We start from the raw sequence: 18527 nt of genomic DNA on the forward strand, positions 1-18527 counted from the left end.
TTCCATTATCATGACCAAATCAGTTACAATATAATGCCAAAAAAATAAAGTTCAATCATACCAGAATCGTACCAAATACATTATCAATGCCCAAACATATCTGATATAACTAGTATACCATTTTATGAACACGTTCTAGTGTACCATTTTATGGACAAATTTCATACCATATTTATGCACACTTTTTATACATATTTCATGCCAAAAGTCATCACTGATTCATATCAAATTCATGCCAAAAGAATACAAAAATTATACCATTTCTAACTAGTAATTGTCATTTATTAAATAAAAAGTATATCAAATTCATTTCATTATTATGCCCAAATTCATTCCAATATAATGCCAAAAAATAAAGTTCAATCACACCAGAATCATACCAATAACATTATCAATTTCTATACATGTCTGATATATCTAGTATACTAATTTCAAACAAATTTTATGTAATTTTTAAACCAGAAACATACCATAAAATGAAAAATGGTTCATACCAAAGCTAACAACAGTATACATTAAAAAAACTTATTTTTTTGCAATCAATTACACAAAAAAATTGGAAAAAGCACTAACCTGAAGGATACCATCTACCACTATACTTTATTAATACTGATAAGAAACTGTCCATTACAAGAAAATGATGATTATTGAATAAAAACAAATTCAAATTAGAAGAGAGTGACGACTAAGAAATCTGTTTGAACGAATTGGACGAGAGAGAATATTGAGAAGAGAGAGAAATTGTCAAAAAAAATTTGAAAAGAAATTTGTTTGAAATAATTGTCTTGAGCTAAACAAGGAAAACAAATATTCTATTTTGTTATGACTCTCCTATTTTTATGCCTTCTATTAATTATCATTAATATTTTCAAATTATTTGTTACTCAAAATTTTGTTTTTAATTTATTTATTTTTTCAAACTAATTGATTTTTACTACTTTTAAATCCTTTTTTTTTAATTTAGTAAATGTTATAACATGTAATTGTTTATTGCTATAACTTTAAAGTTAAAGAATAATATTATAACTTATAATTATTAGTCCTATAAATGTCAATTATAAATTTTTCACTTATTATTTTCGTTAGCATAATATTCTAATTTTTAGATTGAAGGAAAATTCATTGTTAAATAATGTTATAAATTTACATTTTTCTTTTCTTCTAGATCACATTTATGTACATTTTGTTGAAATTTAAAATAAAAGTATTACATTAAATTTCTTTTTGAATTTAAAACTTATGTTATATTTTCAATTCCATTTGTTTTAGTAGTATTGACTTGATATTTTACGTTGCAAGTCATTTATTTTTTAGTTAGACTTGATAGATTATCTTTTGTCAAATACTTTCAATATTACATTATATTTTTAATATTAATTTTTTTGTAAACATGTATTTTATGATGTTCATAGAAATCTTGTACTTTTAGTCTTTATTATTAATTTAATTAAAATCTAATAATTTGAAAAACACAAATCAACTTTTTTTTATAATATTAGTTAAGATCATATGTTTGTTGATTAATACATTTTCAAAAGATAATTATATATATTGAAAAAAGATAGCAATGACAACACACTTGGAGGAGGTAGAGTAGTGGGAGAGGTGGTGGTTTCGGCGACGGTGAAGGAGGAGATCTTGGAGAGGGTGGTGACTTTGGTGGTGGTTTAAGTGAATGTGCTGGTGGTGAAAAGCAAAGTTGATTTGGGTAAAAGAAATGAGTTATATGATTAAGCGGATCAGATAGGGTTAAAATTGGGAAATTTAAGTAAAATTGGGCAATTTTAATTAATTTAGGATTTTTCATCCAATTGAGGGACAGGATAATAATAATTTCATTTTAAAATAAAATCGATCGATATTTTTGACCGGTGTTCCCTTATTTATAATGTACTTGTATCGTTAATATATTTTGTATTGACATGACAAATGTTCCTTCACTTGTTGGTAATTACTTGTGGATAAAGTCATAGAGTTATGTTAGGACTTTGTCTCTTTGCTTTAAACCTATATAAAATATAAAATTAATTAGGTATTTTCTTTGTATACCGGACAGCAGCTTCTTCGTTTTCTCTCGATCGTTCGTTCGTTCAAGCTACTCTCAAGGTAAGCAATTATAATCATTTTTTTTTGTTTCACTGGGATGATGTTGTGTTTAAAAATTGTTTAATGGAAAGGGAAAACAGGATTTTGCGATGTGGTAATTGATAATTTTTAGGTAGAGTATAGGATCATAATTGGGATGAAATTGAACCGAGTAATTTGGGTATATTCAACTGATAATATAGGCTTCTTTCTGGTGAGTAAAAATATTTATTTTAATTGAAACTTGTTTCGTGTTTTGATGTTTGCAAAGTTTGATCGCAGGTATGGGATGTTGAAAGATACTAACTGATTCGGGTAGTATTTACTGCAAAACCATCAGTTTTAGACAAACCTGAATTTATAGTTATTACTTTTTGTGGTGAGGGAGGGACTGAAAATTGATGATGTGACACTAGTTGGACATTGCTCACTTGTTTGTTGCTTAGTCTAGGATGTTTGAGTTGGAACCCAGTTCGGATGCCATTTTTACTATTTTTTTTATTTTTTTTAATAATGGTGGTGTTTGGGCGAACTTATGTGCACTACCTCCCACCAAAAACAAGTACTTGATCACCTAGCATTTTTTCTGCTGGTTGGGATTTGAAGTGTGGTCTTTTAATGTTTTCACCTATTTCATTGACCATTAGGCCACACTGTTGGGTCTCTTGTCTAATTTTTTAGTGTTTAGCCTGGGGTTGATGTTGAGATCTCCGGACTTTGGATGATTTGCATTAAAGCCTTACCCGCTCTCAATTATTCATCAAGCTATTCTGAAATCTGTGTCTCATTGAAACCCCTGGCTAGTCAAATAATCTCTGGGGTTGATGTAAGGATTATTTGACAATTCTTAGTCTTATGTTGTACTCTTGTTTTTTATTTTTTCAAAAACCTATCTTTTTCAAAAAGGAGAAGCTTTCAGTGAAGATTCTTGTGGCTCTTTACAGATTCTATCTGCATTGTAACATATCTGATGTAGATATTAATAGTCAAAAGGTTTTCAAAGAAGTTTGTTATGTTTTTGTGGTCATTAGTAGCTTGATCGAGCTTAATTGTAGGGTTGTCAGGTCGAATTCTTAAGACTTTCTTCTTTTACTTCTTTCTAGATCTGATAATCTCCAGCTAATACAGACACCTAAAAGACTTATAAAAATTATTAGGGATCTTACATTATTGCATGAAAACCTTGAATAACTGTTTTTTTTTTTTTTTATCTATTTCCTTACCTCTTTTTATGTTAACCAATTTGAAACTATTATAGTTAAGCATAATTGTTTCACCTCCATAGGAAAAATAGGCTAGCTTCTCACTGCAGCCTACTATTTAACAGTTTACTTACTCTTGCATCCATTATGTAAATCTCGTTATCCAGGTTTTAGATTTGCCTTTGAGAGATTTTGTTTTGTTGATTGTGCTTTTATCATATAGCTGAACAAAATCAGCTTTTTACCCTATTGTTTCACCATAACCTCAACTGTTCCTTCATTTAATGTTCTTTGATTCAACAAGAAAAGATGGGTGGAAGTGCGATAAGTGATGATTGGGAATTCACTACAACTGGAGCTCGGACACTGGTTCTGGTTGGATGTACAGGTAATGGTAAAAGTGCCACAGGGAATAGCATTGTTGGAAGAAAGGCATTCAAGTCAATGTCTAGCTCAGCTGGTGTAACAAGTACTTGTGAACTACAGAGGACTGTACTAGAAGATAACCAAATACTTGATGTGATTGATACACCAGGTAGTATGCATAGATTTAAAGTTTCCTAACTTTACTGCAATAAGCTACATTAGTGAATTTAGTATTTAAATAAGTCACACACTACTCTATCTGTTGCTTATAACTAATGATTTTTTGAAGAATTATTGTCTCTAGTTAAAAGCGGATTTTTATGCAGATTTATTTTCAAAATGTTAGTACCTATATTTGTATTGTGTGTGACTGACATGTAGAATACTTTTTATACTTAGTGATATGCTTTAGCGTGTTCTTAAGAATTATATTACTGAAACAAACCAATGCAAATTATAGCACACATAAAAAGACAACATGAAAGAGCTTTCTAAGCATTTAGAATTTGTCTTGGTGTAATCTGAGTATATTACTTGTTTTTTTTCAAAATACTACGACACACCCAGTGTAATCCCATAAGTGGGGTCTGTGGAGGGTGGTGTTGAAGTATGTAAACTAATTGATAGGAGTGTTCTTCATAAATTACTAGGAGGACAATTTTACTGTGTTTTCCTTCATTCATGAGATTCCGCATATGCTATTAATTGTTCCTGAGTTATCTAAAGACACTGATAAAGCATGCTACATCAGAGTTGCAAAACGTGTTAACATATGGAACAATGGTGCCTCAACACTCAAAATATCCGCATATGTAAAAAACATGAATTTTCTCTTTATCAGATCTTGATCTGTTTTTTGACTACATAAAGTCAAAAATAGCTGACTGCATCAGAATTGCAGGATTGTTTGATTGTTCTTCTGAACCTGAATTTGTTGGAAACGAAATTGTTAAATGCATCAATATGGCCAAGGATGGGATTCATGCTGTTCTTGTAGTTTTATCTGTGCGAAGTCGCTTTTCAAGAGAAGAACACGCAGCAGTCCAGAGTCTGAGGGAGTTCTTTGGGAGCAAAATCAGTGATTACATGATTTTGGTTTTCACTGGTGGGGATGATCTTGAAGATAATGATGAAACCCTGGATGATTACTTAGGTCGTGACTGCCCCGAGCTTTTAAAGGTATAATGTAATCTCATACTTATAGTCTGTTTGCCCAAACTTTTGGGAGGCCAAAAATGCTTATTTTAAAAAAGTGAAGTGTTTGACCAAGCTTTCAAGAGAATTAGTGATTCCGAGGAGTAACAAAAGTTATTTTCCTGTAGCTAAAAAAAGTAACTTTTCTCTAAAACACTTTTTTGAAAAGCATTTTTGAGAAAAATACACTTAGAAGCACTTCTAAAAAGCTTGGTCATACACTAATTGCTGCTTAAAATTACTTTTTAAAGTTATTGGCCAAACACAAACTACTTCTCACCAAAGGTGCTTTTTTTTTTACTAATTGTTGCTTAAAACTTAAACGTATTTTTTAAGTTTATTGGCCAAACATGATCTGTTTCTCACCATAAGTGCTTTTTTGAAAAACAACTTTTCAAAAATAAGTTGATTTTAGAAGCTTGACCAAACATGCTATTACAACCTAACTTTCAGTAAGCTACTTGATTTTATTTGTAATTAGAAAATTTGTTAAAAAGGTTTCGTCTTATTTTTTTTCCTTCAAAATTTTCGGAGATTTCTACACCTTGATAGATAAAACTCTGATGGGGAAGAATGTGCTTCGGCTTGTTAGATAATAACTTACAAAGCCTAGTCATTTATAAGGCTTAGAAACAATAGCTTGTGGGATGAATCTAGTACATCTGAAGAAAAGAATGCAAAAGTAAAAGTGTTTTCTTTTGAGGGTGGGGATGGGTAGAGGCAAGAATCGATAGTAGATTTATGACTTCATAACCAAAAAATGGAAAAAAAGAACAAATGGAAAAGAGAGGAAAGAAGTTCTACTAAATATAGCTAGGTACTACGATTGCCTTGATCAGGTTTTATTCTTTTCTCTTTTCAAAGTTCTGAAATTAAAGAAAGTTTTAAATCTAGCAAAATCAGCACCAGTTAGTAGTTCTTGTTGTAGGCAGGTGTTGAAGGGGAATGACAAGAAAGTGGGGAGAAAAATATATAATGGATCTTGAACTATTGGGATCGATTCAAAATTTCCTTTTCTTATCTAGTAAAATGAGGAAAAAGAATTTTCCTTCTAGTAGAGCATGATTTATACTTAAAATTCAATCATCAAATTTCAGTTGGCTTTATAGGTTATTGTTTTCTCTCTTCAAACTTGTGCAAGTATGAGATATTTTCAACTTAAAGCATTTTCTATGATGATCTAGAATACCCTCAAGATGTGTGGAAATAGGCAAGTGCTTTTCGATAACAAGACTAAAGACCCTTTGAAGAAAGCTGAACAATTGAAACAACTACTTTTCCTGGTAAATGTGGTTGTAGAGAATAATGCTGGCAAACCATATACAGATGACTTGTTCAAGGAATTAAAGGTATGCACTTCCAACATTTCAATTGTCCTATCTACTTTTCCAGTAATTGGGCTGACTTGTTAATTGCAATGTTTTCATTTGTAGAAAGGAGCTACCAAACTTCATAACCAGGCAACCGAGGTTAATTTTTTGGTGGGATATACTAAGCAAGAGAGACTAGAGTTGAAGGAACAAATGCAAAAGTCGTATGAAGAGCAACTGAAGCGAATAACTGAAGTGGTATGTTTGATCTTTATTGAACTCTTTTGCTGCTATTAGAAAATGAATTCATCAGTCATTTGCTTTTGTATATCCTATTTGCCAAATGCTGATGTTGCAAATTATGCAATACATTTTTAGTACTAGCAAGGGAATGAGCTAGTGGCTTTCTTTCACTAGTTAGTTTAGAATAATAAAATTCTTTAGTTATACAAAGTTTTGTCAAGGAAGTTTTTGATTGGTACTACTTTTCTGCTGGGAAATCATGATGGTAAGATATTAGATTTGGCCAAAGGCGCCATAGAAACAAGCTTGACCGATCTTCCTTAGCTTTCTAGATTTCATGTTTCTGGACTTCCCTTGGCATGTTAATTTGGAACATCATATACTGTGTAGTGATTATAGAACCCTGTCCCCCATAGTAGATAACTTGTTTCACTCAACAAGGGTCAAATTGCAAATTTTGTTTTAATTTTGTAAATGAATTAATCCAATTCCAGAAAAAATAATATGCATGTAAACTGCTTGTCCAATTTTATACTAATAAACATAGCTATGGAATGATAATGATGGTAAAGCGCTTTTTTGAAAAATCAAATACAATGACAACTCTGTTGAATTGTATGCAGTAGTCTGGTGCCAGGGAATTACGGTGTAGTCTATGAATTAGGTCTGGCAATGTCATAGCTAGATAGTGCCTTTGGGCTTTCTATTTATCTACCTATCGTTACATGTTTGGCAGGTTGAGTCAAAGCTGAAGGAAACCACACATAGGCTCGAAGAGCAACTGGCCAAAGAGCAGGCTGCTCGGTTGAAGTCTGAACTAAGTGCAAAAAATGCGCAGAAGAAATCAGATGAGGAGATTCGCAAGTTGAGAGAATATCTGGAGAGAGCTCAAAGGGAGACAGAGGAGCTCCGAGGTCGTTCAGATCGTGGCGCGTGTAATATTCTGTGAGAAAGCTATCTATATGTATATACTTTTGGGAAGAATGTGCCACTAAAGTGAATTTACTCTTTGCTTCAACTCTTTTACTCCTCTTTCTATCGTATAGAAGAGAGTAGTACATCTTGATAATGTTAAATATTCAATTGGATATTGTCATGACTAGTAATCAGAAATAGCTCAAGGTTGAATGATGGTATAGGCTTTCATTTTCTCCCATGTTTTTGGTTCTGATTGACTTGGTGGTTAGTGCAGTTTGTGGAGTAGTTTCTTCTGTCTTATTGCATGCATATATCTATGGAACTTGATGATAAGTTACTGTTATTTTACCAAAAGAAAAGGATTTTGTAGGAGGCTTGTAATGCCAACCAGATAGTCCTGATTTATGTCACAGTAATAATCAAAAGCCTCGTGAAAATTGCAATTAAGTTTTAAGGTCATCAAGTTATGAACTTCTGGAGTTGGCAAGTTCTCGAAAAGTTCCTTTTCTGTATCAACCAAAATACTCTGTTTACAAATTCACTATTTCTTTCTCTAAGTACCCAACAATCTGATAAGCTAATTTGGGGACGCCAAATATGAATGAGTTGAAGAATACAGCTTGGGCTTTCAACAGCTTCTATAGTGTCAATTTCAATCCTTCCTTAGTCTTAATCCAATTACATAGTTGGACTGTACTTGAGTTGGTCAGACAGGTTTTCGCTTTCGATATGATTTGAAATTAGGGTGACAATGTCAAGATTTATCAACTTTTTTTTATCATAAGAAATAAATTAACACTCCCCAAAGTGAGTCGATTTTTGTACAATGGTATGGTAAGAGTCAAATAAGAGTTTCAAGTGCATGAAAGCAGGCAGGATCGCAAATTAAATTGAAACTAGTAAAATCATTTGTGACAATTCCATAATTAAGCCCCAAATTTTAGGAAATGATGCAGGGTCTATTGGAAAAAAAGGCTGAGATGTCCAGAGTTTACAAGTAATACTAATAGCAAACATGAAAATAAGGCAGTAAAGATTATTTATATGTTCGAAAAGAGCACATTCCTTCCTCCACAGTAGAAATGGATTTACCTGCATCAACAGAAACCAGAATTGAGAAGCGCGGTTTATCAAGTTACACATTGTTTTCTCCATTGAAACATACATACTTGGAAGGGAAAGATGATTCACTGAAGTTGGAGATGAGACCTTTTGTGATCAGGAGACAATGGATCATAAGATGGTACTGCAGTTTCCATCATGTTGAGTTGCAGCATATTTCTTGCTAAATATTGTTGAAATGCATTATACTCTTCCCCACCTTGCTCACCAGATGGCATCATGCTTAGTTCCTGCAACCTCTCATTTTCTGCTATCTGCAACCAAATCAATTCAATCTCATCACTACTCTTTTTCTAACCTCAAAATTGGTTATTAAAGTCTTTAAATAGTAGTAATTAGTATGAACAGCAGAGTGACTCCCTCTAATCTTATATAGATAGGGGTTGAAGACTAAATTACAATCTATAAATTAAAGGGGACTGCTGCACCATCTTTACCTGCTATTCAGGCATTGAAATTTTACTTAGAGGACTGATTTTGGTGAAGAGAAGAAGAATTCTTATTTCAGAATCAACAAACTTCAGTTACAATGTGAATTCTATTATATATACATCAGTATCACTAGCTCATTCAACTCTAACCGACTACTAACAAACTTGTGGTCCCAACCTACTAACTAACTTTTAGCTAATCAACTTAATTAATTAACTAACTATCAGACGATTAGTTAAATTAATTCCAATACTCCCCCTCAAGCTGGATGTATAGAACAAGTTCAAGAATCCAAGCTTGACTACAAGTGTGTCATGTTGAGACCTACCAAGTTGCCTTTGTCAATAGATCTGCCTGTTGGTCTTTTTGTATGAATGTAGGTGGTTTTGATTAATCCTGCTTGGACCTTTTCTCTAATAAAATGACAATCGATCTCAATGTGTTTGGTGCGTTCATGAAACACAGGGTTAACAGCAATCTGTATGGCTGCTTTACTGTCACAATGAATGCTTTTTGGTCCTAACAACTTAACCCCCAATTCCTGAAACAAATTTGTTACCCAAACAACTTCTGCAGTCAAGGTTGCCAAGCTACTATACTCTGCAAAACTCCTAGAAACTGTGCTTTGTATTTTGGACTTCCATGAAATTAAGTAATCACCAAACTTTAAGATGAAACCAGTGATGAATCTCCTCGTATTTGGACAAGCAGCCCAGTCTGCATCACAAAACCTTGTAAGTTGAGGCTTTTGAACTGAACTTAATAACAGTCCCTTTTCTGGATCAACTTTAACGTTTCTTACCAACCTTAGTGCTGCATCACAATGTGATTACTTTGGTCTCTGCATGAATTGACTCAGAGATTGTACAGTAAAGATTTTATCTGGCATGGCATTGGTAGGGTATAATAATTTCCAACTAGTCTTTGTTACTTGTTAACATCTTCAAACAAATCATCGTTGATGGTAGTACCCTGATCATATTCCACACTAGTCAATTTCATGTTGCATTCTAGTGGTGTAAGGGCAGGTTTTGCAGCAGCTAGTCCCACCTCAGATATCAACTGCAAGGCATACTTACTTTGATTCATCACTATCCCTTTACTGGATCTAAAGAAAGAATTCAATTCCCAAGAAGTAGTTAAGCTCACCAAAGTCCTTGATCATGAAGTGGAGTGCTATAGTTGCCAATGTGTGTTAGTGGAGTGGTTTCTCCATTTGGTAAATTAACTCTCCTACTTATACAACCTCTACTGTAATTTAGTCTTCCTAATTTAGAGGTCATGTGACATGTAGTCCCTCAGTCAACTATCCAACTTTCCTTTTCATCATTCACAGAAAAAGCTTGGGTAATAGGACTAATCATACTTGCCATAGCTATATTTGCCACAATGTCATCTGTTACTTCTCCTCCTTTGTCTAGCATATTCAAGATTCTTTGGTACTACCCTTGAGTGAAAGTAGGATGAGTTGCTAAAGCTGATGGTGCAAATGCATCAATTGTTGATGCTTGCTCATATCTCACCAAATTTTCCACATTTTTGATGTTGTTTGTCAGTGATCTGCAATCCTTGCATGACTAGCTCCTCCTTGGTCAACTCCTGGTCCTGATTTCTTCTTAAACTCCCAATCAGGTGGATAGTCATTCAACCTGAAACAATCTAGTTTGACATGCCCTAGAAACTTACAATAATCACAAATCTGATCCCAGTTTTTCTTCTTATGCTCAAAGTTCCTTGGGTTACTTTGAGGATGTCATTTTTCTGCATATAAAGCAATTGAATCCAATTCTCTACCAGAATGAGTCCATGTTATTGACCACTAGCTTTCATTTGTCAATAACATAGTATAAGCTTTGCTAACACTTGACAAGGGACTCATCATTAGGATCTGACTTCTTGCCTGACCATACACTTCACTCAATTCCATTAGAAATGCAAATAGCCTTAATCAGTCTATATGATCCACTTATGTTCTCGATTTTTCACAATTACATAACGGTGGGGGGCGCAAATGCATCAAACTCATCCTTCAACAATCATAAATTTGTAAAGTAACTAGAAACAATCAAATCACCCTAATGAGTTGTGCAGATCTCTCTATAGAGATGATAGATCCTTGATCCATCGACCTTATCAAATCTGTCTTTGATATATCTCCATACTTTTGTTGCATCATTTGCATACACAATTCCATAAAGTAGTTCCTTGGAAACTATGTTCGTAATCTAGGCAAGTACAAAACAATTACACTTCTCCCATTGCTTTTCCAATTCCAGTTAATAGTCACATCTCTTGCATGTTCCAAGCACGAACCCTAACTTACTCTTAGCACGAAGATTAATTAACATAGACCTGCTCCATAGTGAGTAATTCTCCGTTCATGTAAGTTGTACCGTGGTAAGGACACATCTAGGAGTATCTAATGGATGAAGATAGAGTGAATGATTGCACTTCATCTCAATCTCATCTAGAGTTTCTTCTCTAACTACAACTGCATCTAATTCTCATATTGTTCACCATTTCCTCTGCTTCCACAGAAGATCTTCAATGGCTGAAGAACATGATTGTCTCTTCACGCAGTTGAATCAAACTTGATTCACAGCTCTGATAACATATTGAAAATATACTTTGAGGACTGATTTTGGAGAAGAGAAGAAGAAATCTTATTTCAAAATCAACAAACTTCGGTTACAATGTGAATTGTATTATATATTATATATATATATACACATCAACATCACTAGCTCATTCAGCTCTAACCGACTAATAACAAATTCTACGAACAAACTTGTGGTCCCCACCTACTAACTAACTTTTAACTAATCAACTTAATTAATTAACGAACTATCAGACAATTAGTAGGGGCGAACCCACAGACTCATTCGGGTGCTTGAACACCCATTAACCTTGTATCAGACTTTATATATTTATGTAGAAATTAAGAAGAATTTGTAATAATTTAACATGTAGCACCTAGTGAACAAATGGTTTGATTGGTCCAATGGCTCATGGATGGTTAAGGTTATTTTAGTATTGTTGAGGGTGAGTTCAAATTTCATTCTTAACATGTTTTTTATATATATATCTTGAACAACACCCACAACCTTGATTAGTCCAGTCACAACTCGCAAGAGAAGAGGTTTTCTAAGGCTACAAGTGATATAGATTATAGAGAGTATAGACTCATATCTTATTATACTATAGATTATGGAAAACATCAACATTTGTGTAATCAATAATAACATTATGGTTAGTCATCAACTGGCCGGCCTGAAAGGTTTAGGAAGGAAAGCGATTTCTCTTAGGTATATGTGAAAGTATTGGTTGAAAATTGTTTCTCAATATTTTTATCAAGCATAAGAGCACTTTAAATAGTTGAACACATATATTGTAGGGAAAAAATTTACAATTCAAAAAAAGGTAAAATATTTCAATAACTAAAACAACCTAATAAAAATTTGAAATTCAAATTCATTCTAAATCAAAGCAATTTATTATGCTAAAAAATATAGCTGAACATAAATTTCAACAAGATATTTAAATAAACATATGATTCAGTAGAATAAAAAAATTGCATGTTTAATTCTTCTATTTTTCTGTTCAAATTTTATTTAGTTTCTTGATTATAAAACATAAACTCATTTGTTAAGCTGTTTAAGACACAGAAGATAACAAAAGTATGTGGTGTGGGTTGACCGATTCCACATGAATCTCGCATCCGAATCTGTGCCTCAAAAATAAAGAGTCCGTGCAACTTTAATTATAATATGTCATATCAATCTTCCCACATATTTTGATATTCATCAATTTCAATTTGTAATTTTTTATCGGTAAACTTTCCTACCCCTCCCCTTCCTAAATCCGTATAAATAAGAAAAACCTTTTCTAATCATAAATTTCAGGGAATTGATTTAAAAATCTGAAAATTAAATCAAAGAACATATGAGGGGAATGAAATAATAGTTCTAATTATTAATTGACATATAAAAAGTATAGAATATATATTGAAATTATTTAGTTTAATTCTCTTCCATTTAATTTTATTTAGCTAAAATGGAGAATATATGATTATTATTTTTTTGGAAAAAGTAGTGTGATAGTAATACTAATTTGAATCTATTAACTTTAATTAAATTTTTTTGAACATATTAACGAGCCTTGAATTTATCTATTTTTCAATGAAAAATCTACAAATCAAAATTAACGAGTACCAAAATATGTGGACGATATTGCATACTAATTACTATAATTAAAAAGTGATTTCTACAACAAGTGTCATTTATCTTGTGTAGTTGGGGAAATAGAAAAAAAAAATGTAATAGAGAAGAGTGGCATAAGAAACAACTTTAAGTGATAAAAGATAAATAAATATAATACCTTTGATCTAAGGAATGCATTTTCCTGTTCAAGTTGAATTTCCTATTATCAAAGTTAAAGAATTCAAATCAGTAGAAATTAAAAAAAAAAACCATAATGAGAAAAAGAAAATACCCTCTTGTGCAAATTCTCAGTCTCAGCTAGTATTGCTTCATGCTGCATCCCCAACACAAACAAATAATAATTACTTAATTAGTTTGATATATATATATATATATATATGTATATATGCTCATATAATTAAGAAAATTAATTAAAATATTATATGATATGATAATTATAAAATATTATACCTTTTTGGACCTAATTCTTGTAATGCCTCGTTCAAGTCTGTTCTCCAATTGCTTCAGTTCCCTCACATTTAAAGAGCACAGCCCTTCACCCACCAGATGCCTGTACTTGTTACATACAAATTAATTATCACTCATTATTTATTTATCGAATATTATTATATATACAAATTAAATCACCTATTTGTGTTCTGCATCAATTGTATTTGTTGCCGCAACTTCTTTGATTCTTGTTGGTAAAACTGTAAACAAATTAAACAAAAACGAAATTAAATAAAAAGCATATATAGTAGTTATATATGACATTTTTGTATATATATAATTAAATACCTGTGCATTGAGCTCTTGAGTAGTGTACGCACTAGACGTTTCTGCTGTTGCCTTCTTGTATCGTTCTATAGTTGCCTTTACACTGTTCACATATATAACGTGTTTAGCTCTGTCATATAAACATAGCATACACAACAATATTTATAGTTATAAGTTGCTTAATTAATTACGATTTATATATTAGAAATAGGAGAGAGATCAGAAGTGAGATTGGGAGAGGGAGGAAAAAAACCAAGCTATATTTGGGAGAGACAAGAGAGGATGTATCAACATATACAATTGATAGAATTGTTTTATATATCAGTGAATACAATCGTCGTATCAAGTGTATATGTTCCTTGTGTATTTATTTTGTATCAAGTGTATCAATTAGAGGTGTCAAATGAACGGGTTGGATTGAATTTGGGTGTACGATTAAATTGAGTTTAGTTAATAAATGAGCGGGTTATTGACCCGCTCACAAGCTACTTGGACTATAATGGGCTAAAATGTGGGTCATAACCCAACCTGCTCAATTCTTCCTAAGTTTTAATTGATTTATTTAAAAAAAATTAGTACCTCTTTTATGACTGTATAAACATATCAAATAATAATTAAAAATTAAACTATTTCAACAAGATTTCTCATTTGTCAATTTGGACTACAAATCAATCAAATTTTTAACGAGCTGGATGGATTAGGCTTAAATGAGTTCAGCTTATAAATGAGTGGGTCAATAATCTGTCCAAACTTGAACGAATTGAGTTTGATTTTGTCACCCCTAATATATCAGCTAATACAATTTTGTATCAAGTGCATGTATATATTTATATCATGTGTTGTATACTCTTTTAGAATATGATTGATACAATGTTGTAGGTATACATTTGTATTATGTGTTGTATACTCTTTCAATACAATATTATATCTCTTCTCGTTCATACAAATTGAACTAAAGAAAAGGAAGAAGAGAAATCTCCACCATCTCTTTCTTCATACAAATCTTTCGCCTAATTTTTATCTATACCCAATTTGTATTAGTAAGTATTATACCCTATTTATATTAGGCGAGAGAAAGAAAGGGGAGCAATGGAGGAGAGAGGAAATAAAGTGTAAAAGTAAAACTAGAGTTAAATATAGTATAAATAAAATAATGAAAGCCTAAAGATTAACATTGTGTTTAAATGATACATACAAAATGGATTAATTGAACGACTCAAATGAAATAAAAAATCGCGATAAAGTGTGAAAATAAAAAAGAGAGAGGATAAATTAGACATGTTGTCCATATATTTGGCCTTCTGTATATAGTTTCCCTAATGCACAAAAAGGTGCATTACTATGTATATATTTATCATTTGGTTAATGCATACATATATATATGTAAACAAAAGACAGTCCCAAGTACCAAGACTTGCCTTATGCATGCAAGGGGAAAAGTAGCATGCATGCATGTATGTATCATTTACAGAGAGAATATATATTCAAAACCTGAACTAATAATGAAAATATTTTTGTTGCATACTAAAAGCAAAAAAGCAAAAAACAAAGCTAAATGAGCTTTTAACAGTATATAAGCTACAAGTAGAAACCATACAACTCCTACAACCACAAGTCATCAAACAATGCAATCCTAACTCTGCACTTCTCGATATAAGCACTCACAGTTTTTCTGCTGATTCACTTCCATTTTTCTCTTTCTATTTTGTTGCCCTTTTTTAGCTTATTATTGTTAAGGATATATGTGGTTTCTAAAGACATTAACAGCCCATATGATCAACTTCAATCCACCAAATGTGCTTATTTATTCGAAAAAATTACGCATAATGGCAAATATTTATAGTTTATTATTTAATTTAGCTATAGTTTTGAATATTTGTTATGTATTTGTATAAATACCATTCTTGATTGTATTAATTCAGAATTTGTATATGCTTACCCTAGTTATTTATATACGATTTGTTGATACATTTGATTGGTATAAGTTAAGGAAAATTTATAATAAATTACCATGTTTGTATATTGACAAGAGAAATATACAAACAGATTTTGAAAAATTCATAAATGTATATATACAAAATTTATGTATACTTACCCTGTTTGTATATTGACAAGCAAAATATACAAACAGAAATACCCATAACAAACAAAACTACAGTGATGGAGCATAATTAGACAAACGGTAGCTAAGGAGGCTTATCAAATTTAATCTCTTTCTCTTATCAACTGCAACTAATCTGGAGACTATTGCTTTTTTTTTCTACAACTATTTAATTTCTCCATTTAGTTTTTACTTGACTCATGTTGACTTGATAAAATTCTTTAAAAAAAAACTATCAACAGTATTATATCTTACTAACCAACCTTATTAATAATATTTGAAACTATAAATTTGAATTTTACTATTACTTTATGTAATTCTTTAATACCAAATAGTAAGAAAAAAAGCACTCACTTAATTTACTAAAATGAATAAGTACAAATTAAAAAAAAAATTATTTCTAATATTACAGGCCAAGTAAAAATCGATTTTTCTAAAGTAGTCATTGTTAGAGACTATTTTGGTCTATATATTAAAGAAAATTTTATAAGACTTACCCCGAAGCGTAACAAATTTTGGGTTACAAAATTCTATAAGAAATTTCTATATTTCCAATATACTTATATTTTTCTTGGTGTAATTAATAATACTTCAAATTCAAGTGCACTAATACAAAATTAAGTTGTAAAAGTGTGTTACTCCTAATCCTCTAATTAACTTTTATACGAGACAAATCACATACTTTAACATCAACTACTTGAGATTATCTGAAAGTTAATTCATTGATAGTAGCTAGAAGCTAGGAAAAAACAAGTTCGATTAATTTGCTTCTCCACATTTAAAATGCTGTATTCTTGAATCAACTAGGAATATTTATTTATCTTTTATTTTTAAGTTATTATGGACTAATATTGCATAATTAATGAGGATGTGAAGTTTTAGAAATTGTAATGTACTGTCTTTTAACCTAAATTAAACGCTAAGATATCCTTTTTTTTTTTATAGAATATAATTTTAAGCTTTATCAGACCCCATTAGACCAATCATAATTAGGAGCTGTGAACGATCCACTATGCCTACATGATCAAAAGCTCATTCATCCACCAAACTGCATTAAAATATAAACAAATTCACTAAACAACAATTTTTTCTTAAATATACTACACTAGTAAAAAAAAATTGATTTTTTTTTTAGTTTTTTCTTATTCCCTCTTTTTCAATTTACGTGGTACAGTAGAAATTTTGAGATTCAATCAAGTTTTTTTTTTTTTAACCATAATCGCTTTATATGTTTTTTATTTTTATTTTTTTAAATGTCAATTATTGTGATCTACAGTACTATTTATGAAGTTGTTAAATATATAAGTTTTATCTACTTAAAACTTGAATATACACCATAAAAATTAGTTAATTAGAAATTAAAATGTGAAATTTGTGTAAATTAGGAAAGTAGGAAATGAAATGAAGTATGAGAAGAAGGAGATACTTGTTGTTAGAGTATTCATAGAGGCGACCGCGAGTAGAGAAAACAATGAGAGCAATCTCAGCATCACATAGAACTGAAAGTTCATATGCCTTTTTCAGTAGTCCATTTCTTCTCTTGCAGAATGTCACCTGTCGATTTGTGTTGTTCTCAATCCTCTTTATCTCTATCTTTCCTCGACCCATCGATCGATCGATCTACACATCATCACATATTTCATAATAATAATTATACAAAAACATACTTTTAAATTTTTCTAAAATTCTTATTTTATTAAACAACACCATCTCCATATATGCAAAGTGCATTTTGTGTTCAGGTGTGTCACCGAGCACACTTTTATTATTAAATTATATGCCGAAAGAGGAAATTGCTCGGAGAAAAAAAATACTCCTACGCTCTGGACTTGAGGAATTAAAGAATCATTTAATTACACATATATAAGATATAAGAAGATTTAGGTTAAAAACTAGAAAACAACCATAATTTTAGTGGAGTATTTAATTAGGGTCAAAATAAGAAGAAAAAAAAGGACAATAGTAGGGTTTCTTTTCACTAAACATATAGCAAGCACCAGATTTTATGTTTAGGACACAGAATGAGATTATATAGAATATGGTTATTAAAAAAGTAAAAAAAAATCCAATATCTTCAGATCTGAAGACTTACATGAAAAAGAAAGTATATATTATATTGAACTGAGGATACTAAGAAAAAGATAAACAGACCTGAGTGAGTTCAATGGAGTCGGCCACACGAATTCCAAAGACTTTGCTGTTAGTCTTTTCAAACAACTTATAAATCACACAATTACACTATACTATACTATAGTGTACATATGTGAAAGGAAAGCGACCAACACAGAGCAGCTGGCAAAGAAAATGACATTTTTTCTACATATAAACCAGACCACCCTCTTCTTTATTATCACCTTTTCCACACCAAATTCTATACCAAAATAGCATAGGGTTTAATTTCCTCTTTGCTCAACTAATTTCCCCTTCCATTTTCTTCCTATACAATTAAGGGGAAACTTTCAAAAACAACAAATACTACACCTTAAATAGGATTATATAGCTATGCTTTACTTAATTACAAATAATAGCAAAATGTTAGGGGAGGAGAGAGGCAAGCGAGATATGTATTTTTTTGCGG

General features: G+C 31.3%; 2 protein-coding genes across 3 annotated transcripts; one reads left to right on the plus strand and one right to left on the minus strand.

The window, feature by feature from the left end:
* The first annotated feature begins 1962 nt into the window (after positions 1-1962).
* Positions 1963-7556, plus strand: LOC102604657 (protein AIG1). Of its 2 annotated transcripts, none has more exons than XM_006339294.1 (6): positions 1963-2106; positions 3597-3822; positions 4555-4832; positions 6032-6196; positions 6281-6415; positions 7137-7556. In XM_006339294.1, exons 2-6 carry the CDS (start codon positions 3597-3599, stop codon positions 7347-7349), a joined length of 1017 nt encoding a protein of 338 aa, XP_006339356.1. In that variant the 5' UTR covers positions 1963-2106; the 3' UTR covers positions 7350-7556. The 2 variants fall into 2 exon arrangements, with proteins under 2 accessions (XP_006339356.1, XP_006339357.1); XM_006339295.2 differs by having other exon boundaries at positions 1989-2106; positions 3592-3822.
* Positions 7557-8499: 943 nt separating this feature from the next.
* LOC102605234 (agamous-like MADS-box protein AGL11) lies at positions 8500-18141 on the minus strand. The gene is made up of 8 exons (XM_006339296.1): positions 18101-18141; positions 17376-17569; positions 13870-13951; positions 13720-13781; positions 13543-13642; positions 13364-13405; positions 13250-13291; positions 8500-8694 (listed from the first exon to the last, which is right to left on the minus strand). The coding sequence occupies exons 2-8, from the start codon at positions 17555-17557 to the stop codon at positions 8506-8508; spliced, it is 699 nt and encodes a 232-aa protein (XP_006339358.1). The 5' UTR covers positions 17558-17569; positions 18101-18141; the 3' UTR covers positions 8500-8505.
* Between the last annotated feature and the right edge of the window lie 386 nt (positions 18142-18527).

The sequence above is a fragment of the Solanum tuberosum genome, unplaced genomic scaffold (genome assembly GCF_000226075.1).
Source record: "Solanum tuberosum cultivar DM 1-3 516 R44 unplaced genomic scaffold, SolTub_3.0 scf00009, whole genome shotgun sequence".
Taxonomy (NCBI): domain Eukaryota; kingdom Viridiplantae; phylum Streptophyta; class Magnoliopsida; order Solanales; family Solanaceae; genus Solanum; species Solanum tuberosum.

Excerpts from the sequence above, each read along its gene's own strand:
- LOC102604657 (XM_006339294.1), top strand. The coding sequence starts at position 3,597 with ATGGGTGGAAGTGCGATAAGTGATGATTGGGAATTCACTACAACTGGA. Across the intron at positions 6,197-6,280 it reads ACTTGTTCAAGGAATTAAAG|AAAGGAGCTACCAAACTTCA; the intron begins GTATGCACTTCC and ends TTTCATTTGTAG. Across the intron at positions 6,416-7,136 it reads TGAAGCGAATAACTGAAGTG|GTTGAGTCAAAGCTGAAGGA; the intron begins GTATGTTTGATC and ends CATGTTTGGCAG.
- LOC102605234 (XM_006339296.1), bottom strand. The coding sequence starts at position 17,557 with ATGGGTCGAGGAAAGATAGAGATAAAGAGGATTGAGAACAACACAAAT. Across the intron at positions 13,406-13,542 it reads CAAGAATTAGGTCCAAAAAG|CATGAAGCAATACTAGCTGA; the intron begins GTATAATATTTT and ends TTGGGGATGCAG. Across the intron at positions 8,695-13,249 it reads ATGCATTCCTTAGATCAAAG|ATAGCAGAAAATGAGAGGTT; the intron begins GTATTATATTTA and ends ATTTGGTTGCAG.